At 56.7% G+C, this 16,499-nt stretch overlaps 1 protein-coding gene across 4 annotated transcripts in view; it reads right to left on the reverse strand.

Moving 5' to 3' along the window:
• DDX10 (DEAD-box helicase 10) overlaps positions 1 to 16,499 on the reverse strand; it is a 36,906-nt gene that overhangs the window by 9,276 nt on the left and 11,131 nt on the right. The window contains exons 11-17 of one of the 4 annotated variants that reach the window (XM_078880445.1): positions 13,928 to 14,015; positions 12,713 to 12,801; positions 10,430 to 10,581; positions 9,352 to 9,518; positions 8,607 to 8,804; positions 3,519 to 3,653; positions 2,685 to 2,855 (exon numbers count right to left, since the gene is read on the reverse strand). In XM_078880445.1, the coding sequence (XP_078736571.1) occupies positions 2,685 to 2,855; positions 3,519 to 3,653; positions 8,607 to 8,804; positions 9,352 to 9,518; positions 10,430 to 10,581; positions 12,713 to 12,801; positions 13,928 to 14,015 (1,000 nt within the window). Of the gene's footprint in view, positions 1 to 2,684; positions 2,856 to 3,518; positions 3,654 to 8,570; positions 8,805 to 9,351; positions 9,519 to 10,429; positions 10,582 to 12,712; positions 12,802 to 13,927; positions 14,016 to 16,499 lie in introns of all 4 variants that reach the window. The other 3 variants (XM_078880444.1, XM_078880443.1, XM_078880442.1) reach the window with 3 other exon arrangements.

Consider the following 16,499-nt stretch of genomic DNA (forward strand, 5'->3'; position numbering starts at 1 on the left):
GGAAATGCAAGAAAATCGTCGTCTACTTCTATGCTGCCATGTCCACGCTGCTCTCCACCTTCACTGACCGGCACTGACCAGCGGGCGTCTCCGTGCCATTGCAGCTTTTACATTTTGTTTGTGAACGCCCGTCATGGCAAACCTCCGCTCGGCACATTGCCATGCCGCTTTGCCATGTGCACAGCTATTGTATATATTGCAAACAGCTGATTATTCTTACACGCACGCACATGCATGCGTGGCACGACTGTAAAACCGATTGGTGGGCCGCGCTTCTGCGAGCAACAGCGCCAGCCCCCCCGGCTCGACTGGTCGTCTTCCAGCCTCTCTCTTGTGAACCGCGCCTGGCGCGGCGGAGGGAGAGGAACCGGGCGCCCGATTTAGCAGCGGCGTGCCCACGATTTGGCACCGCCACGTGGCGAGCACGGTGGAAACGCCCGAACCTGCCATGCCGTGAGGGGCGAGAGGCAAGCCAGCCGCCGTGGCACCCTGCCACGGCTGCTACCTCTCAGCCACCCACCAGTCAGCGCCACCGCCCATAACAGATTGTGGCCACTACACACGGTCTGCCGCGGCCACTCCCTTGCAACTTGCCACGGTCCTTGCCTACAGCAGGTAGTGGTCACCAGACACTACTTGCCACAGCCAAGGCCAAATACTTCCCAAGGCGAGTACCAAATAATACTTGCCATGGCTAGGTCCACAAGAGGCCACGGTTACTTGCTAATGCCCGCCACTGCCACGAATACTCTCTTCTTGCCAGAGCCACAACAGATAAAATCCACGGACCGCCACCAACCCAGAAGCCCCATCTTAGTGCCCTAATATTCGAGTGCTGAAGCATTTTGGTGGAGCCATGGCGCAGCAGGTAGGGCGTTGTGGTATGAACCCACTGATCTGGATTTGATTCCCTGTCGCTGCTGGCATAGGTGGCAAGGGTGATACCTAAACCGGTTCTGGGCACTAAGCCGCATTGACCAGGATGGTGAAGTATGGTTAAACAACCAGTACCGAGTCAAACCCCTTTGGGAAATCGGGGGGGAAAAGTTACTCGACTCAACTGATAACGAACAAAAAAAAGCACGGCGAGTTTTATTTGCCGATCGATCGGATCTCACGCGACGGCATCCCCGGCTCTTCCCTGAAAAAATGATCCAATAAAAGAGATTTAATGAAAGTAAATTATGCGGCGACGCGCCGAGCTGTAAAATCTCTGCCGTGGGGTGGCGGATGGAGCGGATTGAAACGAGACTTTGTGCAAGGGGTGGGGAGCACAGTCTGCTGCGGCTGCGATGCCCGGGGCCCGGCACGCCAGTGCACGTGCTGACAGTGCCGTGCTAATGCACACACGCACTAAAACACACACACATACACGCACCAACACTAACACGCGCACACGCTAACACACTCCGGTGCTTGACAAAAATCCCCGGTATAGCCTAAAGACTATAGGGGCAAGTGCTGTTAGCGAGCACCTATGAAGGCCGGCACAGCACGCGAGGGGGTGGGTGGCCAGCACCAGCCCGACCACCTTTGTCTCCTCATTGATGATGTTTACACACTGCACCAGGTACTCATTGAAGGCTGAGTCGACCTAGGGGACACCCAGGACCGGTTCAGATAATCGTCACCGGTGTTGGCCGTGAGTGGGAATCAAACTCGGGTCGTCGGGTTCATAGCGCAGCGTAGCGCTAACCGCTACACTACCGCTCCCTACCTAACACACACGCTAATACACACACATACACGTGCTAACACTAACATGCACACATGCCAACACACACACACACAGGTGCATGGCGCAGTGATAGCGCTGTTCCAACACACGCATACGCTCGCACAAATACACACGCTCACTCGCACACCCACTCAGCCATACATGTGAATATAACAAACACACAGGCACCTTTATCTGACACCGAAGACAAAGATCTCCCATATAGCCTTAACAGACTGTCAGGACAAGTGCTGTTAGAGAGTAGCACCTATGAAGGCACACGAGGGGGTGGCCAGCACCAAGCCCAACCGCCTTTGTCTCCCTAGTGGCGATGTTTACACATCGCACCAGGTACTCATTTGGGGCCGAGTCGACCTAGGGGAGGACATCACCGGTGGTGGCCATGAACCGCAATCGAATTCGGGTTGCCATATTCGTAGCGTAGCGCGCTAACCACTGCGCCACCGCTCATCCTTTATCGGACACCACACACACACTTACACACATTCTCTCGTACGCGTAGACCCCAACACACTCGCACACAAAGTATGTGTAAATTGGCAGGCGGTGGTGGCTGTCCACGTGGCCTGTAATCGTGCACTGTGGAGGCGAGGGGAGGGTTGGTGGATCACAAAAATGTTGACAAAACCCCCACCCCGCACGACTGCTGCGGCCTCCCCGCTCATCTGCGACTCCCTCGTCACGTCTCCGAGTCGCCTCTCTCTGAGAGCGAGCGGACACTGCGGCGTGGCGGCGCATCACAAGGCGATATTATTATTGTTAATTCACCATGGGACACGGTGAATGTATGTAAGCACGTATGTACCACATGCACCCACACGCTTACATACATTAGAGGCGTGACCATGGGTGGGTGGGGGGGATGACACCACCCCTAGCCCAGATCATCTTCTACACCAGCACCACCACCTGCTGCACCAGCAGCAGTAGCAGGCAGCACACTCACCCTGTGCTTCTTCTTGACCTTCTCCCGGTAGAGCTCCTTGTCCACCTTGTCCTCCCGGTGCAGCCGCTTCCGCGCTTGCTGCACGTCGATGCCTCCCAGCCCCCCGTCGTCGTCGTCCTCATCGTCGTCAAGCGCAGCCATGCTCTGCATCGGCGGCCAGGCCTGCACCTTCTGCACGTGTGTGTACGCACGCGACACACACACTCATCGTCAGAATGGCCACCGTACGCTTTAGTCGGGGAGGCTCGTGTAACAACAAAAACACCACCACCATCAGCACCAAAAACTAAGATCCCCCCCCGTGTAGCCTTTACAGACTGTAGGGGGCAAGGGGCTGTTTGCAAGTAGCACCAATTGAGGTGGGCACGGTACACGAGGGGGTGGGCGGCCAGCACCACGATCACCACCACAATCATCACCACCACCACCACGCGCAGCACCACCATGATCACCACCACCACAATCATCACCACCACAATGAGCAGCAGCACAATGAGAAGAAGCACCACCATGATCACCACCACCACAATCATCACCACCACCACCACAGTCACCACCATGATCACCACCACAATCATCACCACCACAATCATCACCACCACAATGAGCAGCAGCACAATGAGCAGCAGCACCACCATGATCACCACCACCACAATCACCAAAACCAGCAGCACCACCATGATCACCACCACAACCACAGTCACCACCACCACCACAAGTGCCACCACCACAAGTGCCACCACGAGCTGCAGGAGCTCCCACGTGCTGTCGTTTTGCGAATCTTTAAACGGATCCCCACATCGCACTGCACCGGCGACGGCGCTGGGCACGCACCTCGCCCTCGTCGGTGAACAGGACGCGAGTGTTCACTTTGAGCTTCTTTTTGAGCACGCGCTTGGCCTCGCGCACACGACTGTTGCGGCCGCTGCCGCCGCCGCCGGCCCTCCGCTCCTGCTTCTGCGATGTCACCTGGAGGCGAGGGGGGGGGAGGGGTCGCAGGGATCAATATATCCAATCAAGCAACGGTCTTTATTTGACAATATCGGCCTCGTTGAAGTAGGCATCGGGGGCAGATTACAGCAGAATGCGGAAGGGTACAAGCGCACACAGCAACAGGAATGAATACGGGGAATGGAAATAGGGAAAACACAGCAACAGGGGACGTGGGCGAGGTCGGGCTCGAGATGCCATCGCAGCCAAAGCCGTCGATGCGACGACCGCACGACGTCACCAACGTCGTTCCTGCTGGCGTTTGGACCCCGCAGCGGCTGCGCCGTGGCCGATGGCGCAGCGACCTCCGAGGTCTGCCATCCTCGCAAAAACCCCCTCCACGTGCCCTCACACCAACTAGCACAGAGAACCATAGATAGATCTGCCCGATCAGTATCAGGCCTGAGGGTCATCTCTTCCCCTTGGTCACCAGGACTATTGGAGACCTCTCGAATGGGGTCAACGCTGGCCGCTACCTCACGCGTATTGTGTGTGCGAGACACGAGATGCTGAACTTCACGTGGCCTCAAAGAGCCCCTGCCCCTTGCACAGGTGCCGTGGTGATGTCACCTGTTGATGCTGAACTGGACACTCCCGTGCGGCACGGTATATACATGATGCTTTTAAGCATACGGCTGTATAGACAGACGGAGATCCCCTGTGTAGCCTTGAACAGATTGTTGGGGCAAGTGCTGTTAGCGAGCACCTGTGAAGGCCGGCACAGCACACGAGGGTGTGGGTTACCGAGACCACGCCCATCCGCCTTTGTCTCCTTAGTGGTGATGGGTACACACTGCAACAGGTACTCATTTGAGGCTCAGTCGACCTAGGGGAGGCCCAGGACCAGTTCAGATAATCCTCACCCATGTTGACCATGAGTGAGGATCGATCTCGGGTTACCAGGTTTGCACCCACACACACTCACAGGCATTGCCACACACACACCCGTGCATTCACACGCAGGAACACACACACACAAGACAAACATCTCCAGTTTCCCCACAGACAGTTGGGCTAAGTGCACTACGGCGCCCGAGGGGGTGGTGGAGTTGTGGCCAGCACCCCGCCCAGCTGCCTTTGTCTCCCCAGTAATGAAATGTATCTGTACCGGGTACTAATTTCCGACAGAGGTGACACAGGGAAGACCCGGGTCAAGTTCTGATTCCACTTGCCACTCACTCAATGTTCGCTAAGCCTGGGTATCAAACCCAGGTCATCGGTTCATAGCCCATTACGCAAACCACTGAAGCCACCGCTGACTACCCATACATATAGCCTGCAGAGACTGTTGGAACTCAGTGCTGTTAGCGAGCACCTAATAAAGCCGGAACAGCGCACCTTGGGGCTGGTGTCGTCAGCACCATGTCCAGATGCCTTTGTCTCCCCAGCGCTGATGTCAGCACACCGCACCAGGTACTCATGTGAGGCTGCATCGACCGAGGGGAGGCCCGGGGCCGGTTCATATATTCGTCACCGAACCCGGGACGCCGGGTTCGTAGCGCAGTGTGCTAACCACTGCGCCACCGCTCCCACACAAAGCTACCTAATACACATACGTACTAACACACGTAATACGTCGAGTGAAATCAACATTCAGATCGAGCCTTCAATCAGAAAAAGACTCCAAGGCACCGAAGTGTTAACCTTGACACGTGCATCATACATCACAATTAAGCAAGGTGCAGCCCTGCAATTTCTTTACTTACTCATGCCACTTCTGGTGATTATGAGAGTGGTGTTCGATCTCCCGTTTTACACAGACCAGCAGTCTTTGGAAGCGGTGGGTGTACCCACACTTTACCCCACCAAGCTGCCTCGCCACCATCAGTCTTCGCCAGTGTGCCATCATCCTGCGCATGCTCACTTTGCTTCCTGGTCAATGCCCCTCTAAGCTGTGTACATTCCCTGGGCCCATGCACTCCTCTTCCCGTCTCTCTTGAGCGGAATTGCGAGCAGGCGCAGAGTAGCGATGGAACGAGCCGGCGTGCGGGGGCGCTATGGACGCCGTAGGACCGTGAAGAGACTGCGACGGCACGGGGAGGTATTCACCGAGCAGCGGACTGATCACGGCCGATGTGAACGACGCAATCTCTGCTCTCATCCAGCAATGGATTGACGACGAGGCACGTGCCAAGAAGACCGGCGGGAGGCCGCGAGGTCTCACCCAAAATCGTGCACCTGACGCCGAACCCCCGACGATCACTTAGGGTGGCAGAAAACAAAGTGCGGAGGCGGCCAAACCTGTTTGAGCCACACCAAGACGGGGGAAAAATGTCCCAGGCTTGCTGCAGTGAGAACACGTGAACACGCGAAAACGCGAACACGTGAACACGCGAAACACTGAAACTTCGCCATTTTCATCACGAACCGTAATAATAATTATCATTCACATCCCCCTCCTCGTACGTTGAACTTCTTTCGCACCATATGTAGCCAACCGTGCTAATCGGAGGTGTCGTGTGTGTGTGTGTAAATGTGTGTGTGTGTAAATGTGTGTGTGTGTGTAAATGTGTGTTGAAATTCTTTTCCACCGTAAATAGCCAACTGTGCTAATCGGAGGTGCTGGGGAAAGACAACGAACTTGACACAAAAAAGCAGATCGCTGCGCTGACCCTCCACAGCTGTGTGAAGACTCGCCGTGCCGGGTCAGTCACGGGAGGTTGTTTGACCACAAACCCGTAACACCTGGGGGGGGGGGGGGGGGTCTGCCATGTGACCTCCTGCTTGCGAGCCTTTGGCACCTTCACATGGGCTCCAAGTGCACATCAAAAGGGCGCAACAGCACTGTGCTGACACTGCGCTCACTTCGTGGCGAGCGGAAACTAATTCTTGTTGTTTGACCATACTTCACCACGATGGTCATGGTGGGATGGTGAAACTGGCGGGGGGGGGGGGTGTGGACCTCGGGACCCGTTAAAAAGGCTTGCACATCTCTGAATGGCTTCCGCGGATTTCTATCAAGACCCCTTCAACAGTGCAGCCCGGGGCGACAGGCTCAACCTTAGTGACAGCAGCAGCAGCAGCGCCCAGCCAACCACCGTGCTGGCATTGGCATGCCGGCACTTGCGCTGAAACACGCTCGTTAAACGCAGATTTTCGCCCCTCCCACCGCGCGGTCACCACCACGACCACACCCCCCCTCCCCCCGCAGCCACCACGGGCCTTCTCGTGTTACCGGCAGCGGCGGCACGGTGCCAGCGTCAGGGCGATGGCATCTTTGGTGCCAGATACCCGGCACATGCTGGCTGGCGGCCCATGAATTATGGGACGACTTTAAAAGGATGCTTGGGTTGGGCTGGGCTGGGCTTAGTTGGTCAGTGGGTCGATCAAGCAGGCCAGAGGGCTTGGCGAAACCCAAGCGATCGGCGTGCGCAACTTAGTTGCATGCAACCGAATCGCATGTGTGGAGTGGTGTCTGCACCCAGGAATGAGCAGTTGCACAGCTGGTTGCTTACAGGCTTCTCCTCTCCTGTCACGCGGCTTGCTCAGAGGTGTGCGGCGAAGTAAGTCCGTGGTCACGTGATGCACTTTCCAACCACGATTTTCTCGTTGCGATCCTGAACGCGCCGTTAACACTTGGCGCTGCGAAGCGGCGACTAATTGACGAGTAAAACCCGACCGATAACGAGCAAGAGAACGCGCCGGCGGTTTCCTGCGCGATTTCAACATCGATCGGTGGTAACGAACGCCGCCGCCGCCGTTAAAACGGACCGGCGTGCACCGAAGGGGGGCAAGAGTCGGACGCCGCAGGTCCCGGTATCAACTCCGCTCACTCCTGACCACGCGGGAAACAACCCCGTCGTGCGGCCGCTCGCTCAGACGCGGTTGCGAGGGCAACTTGGTTACGCATCCCGATCGCTCGGCTGTCGCTTGGTCAGGTGGGGGGATGGGTGGTCGGTGGATTCGTACCGCCAAAGACAAAGATCCCCCCCCCCCCCACCGTCCACAGTCTTAACAACAGACTGCTAGGGCAAGTGCTGTTAGCGAGCACACGCACACAGGCACACAGGGCAACAACGCCCAGTCCATTCAGACGTGGCCCCCGCAGCAAGGGGAAGTCTCGGCGCGTGGCGAGGGAAAAAAAGAGGATCGGTGGAAACGGGGAGGAGTGGCGGTGGCCGGCCCCCCGAGCGCCATCAATCTCAGGCGACGAAGCGGTGGCGTCCTTGCCACGGGGGCCCGGCGATGGCGATTTGCCGCGGGGGCCCAGCGATGAACAGGCCTCTGTTTCGCGCCGCGTCTGCCGTCCGTCACTGCCCGTGACCCGCACCTCCCGCCCGGGGGGGAATCCGCGGTGACACTTGTGAGCGGCGAGCAATGCGCGCGAGCCATCCGCGACGAGCCCCGGGCGGAGATGAGCAAAAGAAAAAACCGTACGCAGTTCTACCTTGTTGCGCAACAGCCCGCTCAGAGCCGGACAAAGTGATAGCGGCGGTGGACTTGAGAGTGATCCGCGTGCACTCGGCATGGCGCCCTCGAGCTACCGAGCAAGCAGGGCTCTTGTGACCCCCCCACCACCCCCCGCCCTCCTCCCACCACCTCACCATCCCCGCCACGGCCCCCTTCCACCCCCCGTCGCCAGTGGCGTCGTCGTCGCGAATTCGCGACGACGCTGACCCCGGTCATCCCGACGCTGCCCCCGGTCATCCCGACGCTGCCGGGGGGGGGGGGGGGAGGGGGGAGGGTGGACCGCAGGTTCCGTGTTTTCCACCGAGCGGTTTAGATTTAAATGAAATCCAAACGCGGAGAATGCGATAAACCGCACGGCATGCTTGCGGTGGACATGAACTTTTGAAATATTTGACAATAGAAAATAAATAAATCAAAATGTCTCTTCCCCCAGGGCAGAATGGTGTCCCGGTGGCCTCAACGCCATTCCAGCTCCGCAGAACTCACCTCGTCCTCCACCTCGTCCTCCACCTCGTCCTCCACCTCGTCCTCCACGTCGTCCGTCGCCTGCGACGCCCCCCGCACCCCAAACACGTCGCGCCGCTTCACGCTCAGCAGCTCCGCGCCCTCGTCATCATCATCGTCGTCCTCCTCCTGACCCAACGAGAACTTTGGTGGGCGGGCAGCGTCCACTGCCTCTTCATCATCCTCCTCCTCCGTGTCTCCCCCTTCCTCCTCATCCTGCACCACAACACCAACATCATCACCATCCCACTCCGTGTCTCCCCCCCCTTCCACCTCATCCTACACATCATCATCATCATCCCACTCCATGTCTCCCCCTTCCTCCTCATCCTACACATCATCACCACCATCCCACTCCATGTCTCCCGCTTCCACCTCATCCTACACATCATCATCACCATCCCACTCCGTGTCTCCCCCCCCTTCCACCTCATCCTACACATCATCATCACCATCCCACTCCGTGTCTCCCCCTCCTTCCACCTCATCCTACACATCATCATCACCAAGCGCACGAGTGATGGTTTATGTTCCTTGACGAGCACTTCGTGTGTAATGAGTGCGACCTCAATGTATTCGTTCAGCAACCGTAATCCAACGCAGCTCAGCGAGCACTGGACAGACACGGTCAGATCTTGCAGAGAACCCATCACGATATGTGCCCCCTCACAGACGGAGCGAATGCATCGCCGCGCTCAACCTGGGCCGCAAAGCGTTGGCGCGCAACAAACGTCGCCATGAGTCGCGTGGCTGTCTAGTGCACCTCTTCGCTGGACGAGGAGCCGTGCGGTGGCAGCGCCGTCGTGCTGGTGGTGGTCGTGGTGGTGGTGGTGGTGGCTGGGCCGCCCCTCGCCGAGTGGCCCCGCTCCGCCCCCTGCCGCAGGTGCTCGCGGAACGCGTTCAGCTCCGTCTCCGAATCGGACGCCCCTTCTGAACGCGGCGACGGGAACGGGCGGCGCAAGCGCTACTCTGTTAGCACGCGTGGCGCGCGATGATTACAATTATTATAATGTTAACTTGTATCGCGCGGGGAGGAGGAATCAAACGCACAGGGAAGGCGGCAGCAGCCAAGCGGTGCGCTGGTGCCAAATTCCGCCTCCAAGCTCTGCGGTCCTCTATATGTATGAAGGTGTGGGCCAATTCACGAGTGATTGCAGGCGGGTGGTCGCGTTCGGCGATTGGAAGGGCATCGGTTTAATCGATTCAAGTCACGACAAATTGAATTGGCTAAATTCCAGCTCTGAGATTTTTTTAAAATGTTGATTTGATTGACGTGCCATGAACTGTGCTCCGCTGGGCATGAGCGGGGAGCAGGCAGCGACGTCAAGAACCGCGACGGAGCGGCAGCCACGGAGCGGGGCGCCAGGAGAGGCCGTCCACCAGCGAGGAGGTGGCGGCGATCAAATCACGTTGTCCGCAGCAAGCAGCTGCTACTGTTGCTGCTTGCTGGGCGGATCGTTACGGCGCAGGATCGCGAGAGATGGCGGCCACGCCTTGGGGAACCCTCCATCCAGCAGTGGAGTTGGCCAAGACTGATGATGATCTGATGATGATCATAACTTTCTTTATTTTATACACATAAAACAGATGAATCGATTATAATAAACAAATTTAACCAAATTATTGTTTAAGCTCAAGACAAGTCCGTGGGGGTTGAGCACGGGACACTTCGTGGCCGGAAGGGATACCAAACAGCGCTAATTCACCGTACTGAAGCCAATTTTTTTTTTAATGGATACATTTCAAACAGTGCAACGATTGAAATTGTCAACACCATGCCACAGCTCTGATGTAAATAAGCTGCAAACAAATTGTGAGAGTGGGAAACCGAGGCGCGGCACCTTCTGACGCTCTCCGCTGGGGCGCGGCCTTCGTGCTGGCACCCTCCGTTCCCAGAGTGCACTGGGCCGCCTCTTTCTGGGCGGCTGCCCTCCTTTGCTGCGCTTCCCTCTGCAGGAAGCGGATGCGGGGAGCCACGGCAAGTCCCAAGGACCTGCGCGAGAGGTGCTCAGAGGTCATGGCGGTCGAGTCGATCGCCCTCTCGTATTTCTCGCTCCGCTTGTGACCCGCGGCGCTGCGTGTGCACAGGAGCGAGACGGATTGCTGCTTCCCGAGACTGGGAGACGGTGGCGGCTTGGGAAGGCCTTCATCCGGCAGTGGATAGAGCATGGCTGACAATGTTGACAGCTCACGTGATCAGACGTGCCAATCCAGTTTATGTGGCTTTGGGTGGCCAATCACTGGTTTACACAGGGAATGATCCGATGCTTAATAAAGTATCAGTCATCGCTAATGCACCTTCAAATAGAAGCGGATTAAAACTAATAGACAATTATTTAAAACATGTGAGTCATTTAATACAAATAGAAAACCTTCATGCGATTTTTGGCAATGAACATCCGCGGTTAACACGAACAAAAGATTTAAAATACACGAATGAAGAATGATCTGTAACATCCGAGGCGTCGCATTGACATCTACGGAAAGCAACAGCGGCTTCGGAGAGGACGCATCCGTGGCCAGAAGGCACGATGGCCGGCGGTCGAGACTAACGGCGGAGCGGCAGCCCAAGGCGGGATCGCGCCCGTGAGGACGTTGCACGAAGACGACCCTCCCACCCCCTCATCTTCTCAACGCAATACCTTTTCTCGTGCCCACCCCCCCACCAGGCCTACCCCGAACCCCTCCTTGACACTCCCGCCTGTTCTACAGTCACTAAAATGTCACCACCCCTTTTAGTAACCCCATTCTTCATCACAAAAGACCACTACCATCTTATCTACAGTGTTATAAGAGAGCTGTAAAGTGCCTTGGAAAAGGCGCAATAAACATTTCAATAAGATGAAGCGGTTGATGATGGAGACGCCGACGACGGTACGAATGCAGGAACCCGCACCGTGACTGTCTGCCTCTCGTTGTCGAAGTAGCGCCGTTCTCATCGCGGGCGGAACTGCGGTCTGGCTGTGCAGCAGCTGCCTTGGCCACAAGGTTTGGTTTTTGGGGCGTCCACTCTCAATCACCACCCCAAGAGTGCCACCACCTTGTGCCAAGATGGCCTGACTCACCCGAACCACAGAGGCCTCCACACCTATCGTGCACCCACTTTAATTACCTTCAGTCTTATTTCAGTTTCATTAGGTACATTCGGTATCTGCGCCATTCTCAAAATCCAAACCTATCGCTGAAGCATTATGTTTCACAGCCATAGGCTGAAATTGATTCACACAGTATTGGGGGGGGGGGGGGGGGGGTGACGTTGCTCTGCGAATTCCCAACCGTAATACACCGCGAGTGGTATTGACCGGGACCGACCGCCAGGGTTGGAACCGCGGAACCTCTGCGAAAAAACGTCGAACGCGCAACAGCTGGGCGGCGCCACCACCCCAAGAAGTTTTCCATCCAACTCGGCTAAACAAACGGCATTTCACGAGGACAAAGAATCCATTCGGAAATCTCACAGCGCAATAAGGGGGACGGGGCTCTCTCCTACACACTCTGCTATGCGACCGGCATCCGTAACACGACGGTCGAACCAATATCTGTAACTGCACGTGGATGATTTGGTTAACGAAGCCGCACACTCACGTCGGACAATTGGGGACGCCGCAGGCTGCGGCCATGGGGCACGAGTTTCAGATTTAAACGTTTCCGCTTGTGTATTTTTAAGGACAAATGAAACATCTTTGTCAAGACCTTCACATCATTTTACGTATTTCCAAGCAAAACAGAGGGAGATCCTGCTTCTCAAATGAGCACCAAGGCATTTTGCTCATCTCCTGTTGACAGCCACGAACCGGTGATGGAAATTCCACATTCCTATGGTGGGGGGAGGGGGGGTCTATCTGTGAGTGCGCTGGACCCACCGCCTGTAACTCGCTGTTGCTGAAACAACTGAAGGACGACGATGTCTCTCTCTCACACCTCAAACGTGACCCGAAGACTCAACCGAAGACTCAAACCGCGGCCTCGCAGCTACACGGCGGGCGAGAGGGGCGCGACGACAGCGTGCTCTTTCAATGTCTAACCATCGTGACTTATATCTCCGCTCGATTTTTCCAGACCGATCCGACAAGCGTGACTCTGAACGCCCTCTTCGCGAGGGAGGTGGCGGGGGGGGTACTCACAGTGCGTACTGCGGGAGAGGCAGCCGCGTGACATCGAACACCTCCTTGTTCTTCATGAGGTAGACGGCACGGAGGTACGACATGAAGCACTGCGCACGCGCACACAAACACCCCACCCCGCTGTAGACACAAGCGCTACTTGCGAGCACTGACAACGGCCGGCATGGCGCAGGCGGGCGACAGGACCGTGCCCGGCTGCCTTTGTCTCCCACGTGCTGGTTTGGTTGAGGGAAAACCCAGGACGGGTCCAAATATACGCCACTGATGTTAGTGCAGCGGCGAGTTGGTGGTCTCAGACTGGTCACCGATGACTGCACGACAAACGCCATCGAGTTAAATCTGCTTTTGCACTTAAATTTGACTAAATTCCAGCCCTGAGAATTAAAAAATATCTTTAACTGCCATGCGACAAACATGACTTTCAGTGGCAGGGCCGGTGGGGAGAGTGGTACTACCCCTTTATAGTGTGGACAACAGGTGGCTTGAAGAGATCTCAGAGGTAGCTCTGTGGTATCCGCTTCCACAGTGCGTTCTCAAACACTGAGGGCCGTACGGCTCAAGGCCAATAGCACAGCCGAGATTATATTTTTGGAGAAGACGTTTAAACACCATCAATAACAGGACTCCACAAAGATCCCCCGTATAGCCTTTAACAGTCTGTTGGGGCAAGTGCTCTTAATAAGCACCGATGAAGGCCAGCACGGCACACGAGGGGGCGGGTGGCCAACACCACGAGCGGCCGCCTTTGTCTTCCAAGTGCCGATGCTTACACACCGCACCGTGTATTCATTTAAGGCTGAGTCGGCCTAGGGGAGGCCCTGGACCGGTTCAGATAATCATTACTGATGTTGGCCGTGAGCGGGCATCGACAGCTCGTCGAGGGATGCCTTCATCCAGCAGTGGACTGAACAGTGCACTCACCACGACGCTACCACTCGCACACATGACGATGTGCGCACTCACACTTACGCATTCTCTCTCTCCCGTGCCGCCGGGTTTTACCGCGTGCTCGTCGGCGCGACGTCTCGCTCCACGTGGTGGGTGGCTCATACAGGAACTCGCTCAGGCACTCTCTCTTGCTCATTGTCGCACGTCACCGTGACGTCGCCGTGACGTCGCCGTGACGTCGCCGTGACGTCGCCGTGACGTCGCCGTGACGTCGCCGTGACGTCACCGTGACGTCACCGTGACGTCAACGCCCGTTGCGCCGCTTACCCGCTGAGCCCGCTCCTTCAGTTCCTTCTCCTGCGCCAGGAACCCCTCCAGCTTTCCGCGCACATCCTTCAGTTTATCCGGGTTGACCCTGCACACACGCGCGCGAGAGAGCGGCACACGCGCGTCAACCCGGTGAGTCATGTTCATTCCACTGCTGGATGAAGGCAGTCCTCCACGAGCCATCGTCATCCTTCCCCCCCCCCCGACCCGGCGTGGCACCGATCCCCGGCGATCGCATCACTCCGAGCTCGAGTATGGTTAGTGCTGTGGTGTGGAACTGCCGGGGATACCAGGTGGTATAGGCTTGTGTTGAGAGAGGAGACCCGGAGATGGCAGCACCGCAATGGATTCATAAATCCATCTGTGTGGAGCAATGCCATTATCCTCCTGTGTGTGTGTGTGGGTAGTCTCCAGGTTCTCCGGTTCCTGCCACGTGAAGCCAAACTCTCACTGCTTGCGGAATTCATGGCCACACATCCCGCTGGAAGAGCACCCTCTGTTGACAAGGAGCCTTGAGACCCAAGCGACGTTTTTGTGGATAAACACGGGCGTGGGGAGGCCTACGGCGAGCAGTAGACTTGACAAAACGGTTGTACATGGGACATGGACGCCTGTGCATGCATGGACGTGTGGAAGTGTAACCCAGTGGCCCGAGTTCAATGTCCGGTCAAGACCGATAACAACGGTGAATATTTAAACCGATCCTGGGCCTTCTTGTCCGAGGTTGACTCAGCCTTGCGAGGTTTGTTGTAAACATCAGCACTGGACAGACAAAATGTGGCCGGGCACGGCATTGGCAACGCCACTGCCCACTCGCGCTCCGTGCTGCCCTTCATGAGGCGCTCGCTGACAGAATGGCCCCAGCAGCCTGTGTGGGCTACACAAGGGGGCCTCCGTGTGTCTGCGTGGCCTCCCCTCCCCTACCCCCTCCCATCCCAAGTACCACGGGTGTCGTTGGAGCGCCTGTCCACGCAGGCTCCCACCCAGAGCCGGGCCCCGCTCCGCCGCACCCTCAAAGCCGCAGGTCGACAAGGGTTTTATCGCCGCGTCAAAATCTGCATTCCGACTGTGGAAATTGCTGGAGGCGTGGCTGTCATCCCATCCATCTCCCGCTCTCCGCGGCTGCAGAGCGGCGTCGTAATTTTGTGTTTCACAATTCACTTATTTTGCACGTTCAATGTCTCGCGAAGAGAGACGGGCCGGAATGCACGCTGAGGCGGATCAATAGATTGGGAATAAACGCATGCGACCATAGGTGGGGCCCTGGGCTGTGATCGATGTAAAAATCGATAAGGCTGAAGAAAAGAGAAAGATAATAAGAGGAATGATAAAATGAACAGCGTTGTGCGGTAATTACAATGGGGTGAACGGATGAAACGAATCGACACAAGGGGACCACACCTTCCTGTAGGCCAGATTGTGAACTCGGAGACGGAGCCCGCCGGATATCGCGTGCCTCAAATCAGCCACAGGCTGTGCTCGAGCGGCCATGTGGCCAAGCGGTGGTGCGTTCCCGGCTTGTTGAAGAGGTTCACAGTTCGAATCCGACAGGCCGCCCTTGATATTCATGCGGTCGCGTGTAAATTACCCGCACGCACGCGCTCCATCTGATTCGCAGCGGAGGTTAAATATTCCGTGACGGCATTCAAAACCCGCGGGCCACTGTGTGCTGGAGTCACGGTGCCAATTTGCCGAGTTCGAGAAGATTTTACACCGAAAAATACTCAACCGGGATTACACACGGCAGCATCGCCGCCTGCTGCCAAACTACAGCAGGCGACGCCTGCGAAACACGACAGCGCGCCTTTCCCTCGCGACGGTCGCCCCGCCCTATAAGGACGGCGCCGATAGCAAATGTACCAAATTATTTTTATTATTTTCAACCGCCCGAACCGCAAGGGGCACCCGGATGAATCAGAGGGGTGGGAAGGGGGACTAACGCGCGATCAATCGCGACCGTTCCACCGCAGACCGCGACGGGCCCCGTGTTTGTCAACAGCGTTGTTACGGGCTCCGTGTTTGTCAACAGCGTTGTTACGGGCCCCGTGTTTGTCAACAGCGTTGTTACGGGCCCCGTGTTTGTCAACAGCGTTGTTACGGGCCCCGTGTTTGTCAACAGCGTTGTTACGGGCTCCGTGTTTGTCAACAGCGTTGTTACGGGCCCCGTGTTTGTCAACAGCGTTGTTACGGGCCCCGTGTTTGTCAACAGCGTTGTTACAGGCCCCGTGTTTGTCAACAGCCTTGTTACGGGCTCCGTGTTTGTCAACAGCGTTGTTACGGGCCCCGTGTTTGTCAACAGCGTTGTTACAGGCTCCGTGTTTGTCAACAGCGTTGTTACGGGCTCCGTGTTTGTCAACAGCGTTGTTACGGGCTCCGTGTTTGTCAACAGCGTTGTTACGGGCCCCGTGTTTGTCAACAGCGTTGTTACGGGCTCCGTGTTTGTCAACAGCGTTGTTACGGGCTCCGTGTTTGTCAACAGCGTTGTTACGGGCTCCGTGTTTGTCAACAGCGTTGTTACGGGCCCCGTGTTTGTCAACAGCGTTGTTACAGGCCCCGTGTTTGTCAACAGCGT

This window comes from Lampetra fluviatilis, chromosome 57 (genome assembly GCF_964198595.1).
Source record: "Lampetra fluviatilis chromosome 57, kcLamFluv1.1, whole genome shotgun sequence".
Classification (NCBI taxonomy): Eukaryota; Metazoa; Chordata; class Hyperoartia; order Petromyzontiformes; family Petromyzontidae; genus Lampetra; species Lampetra fluviatilis.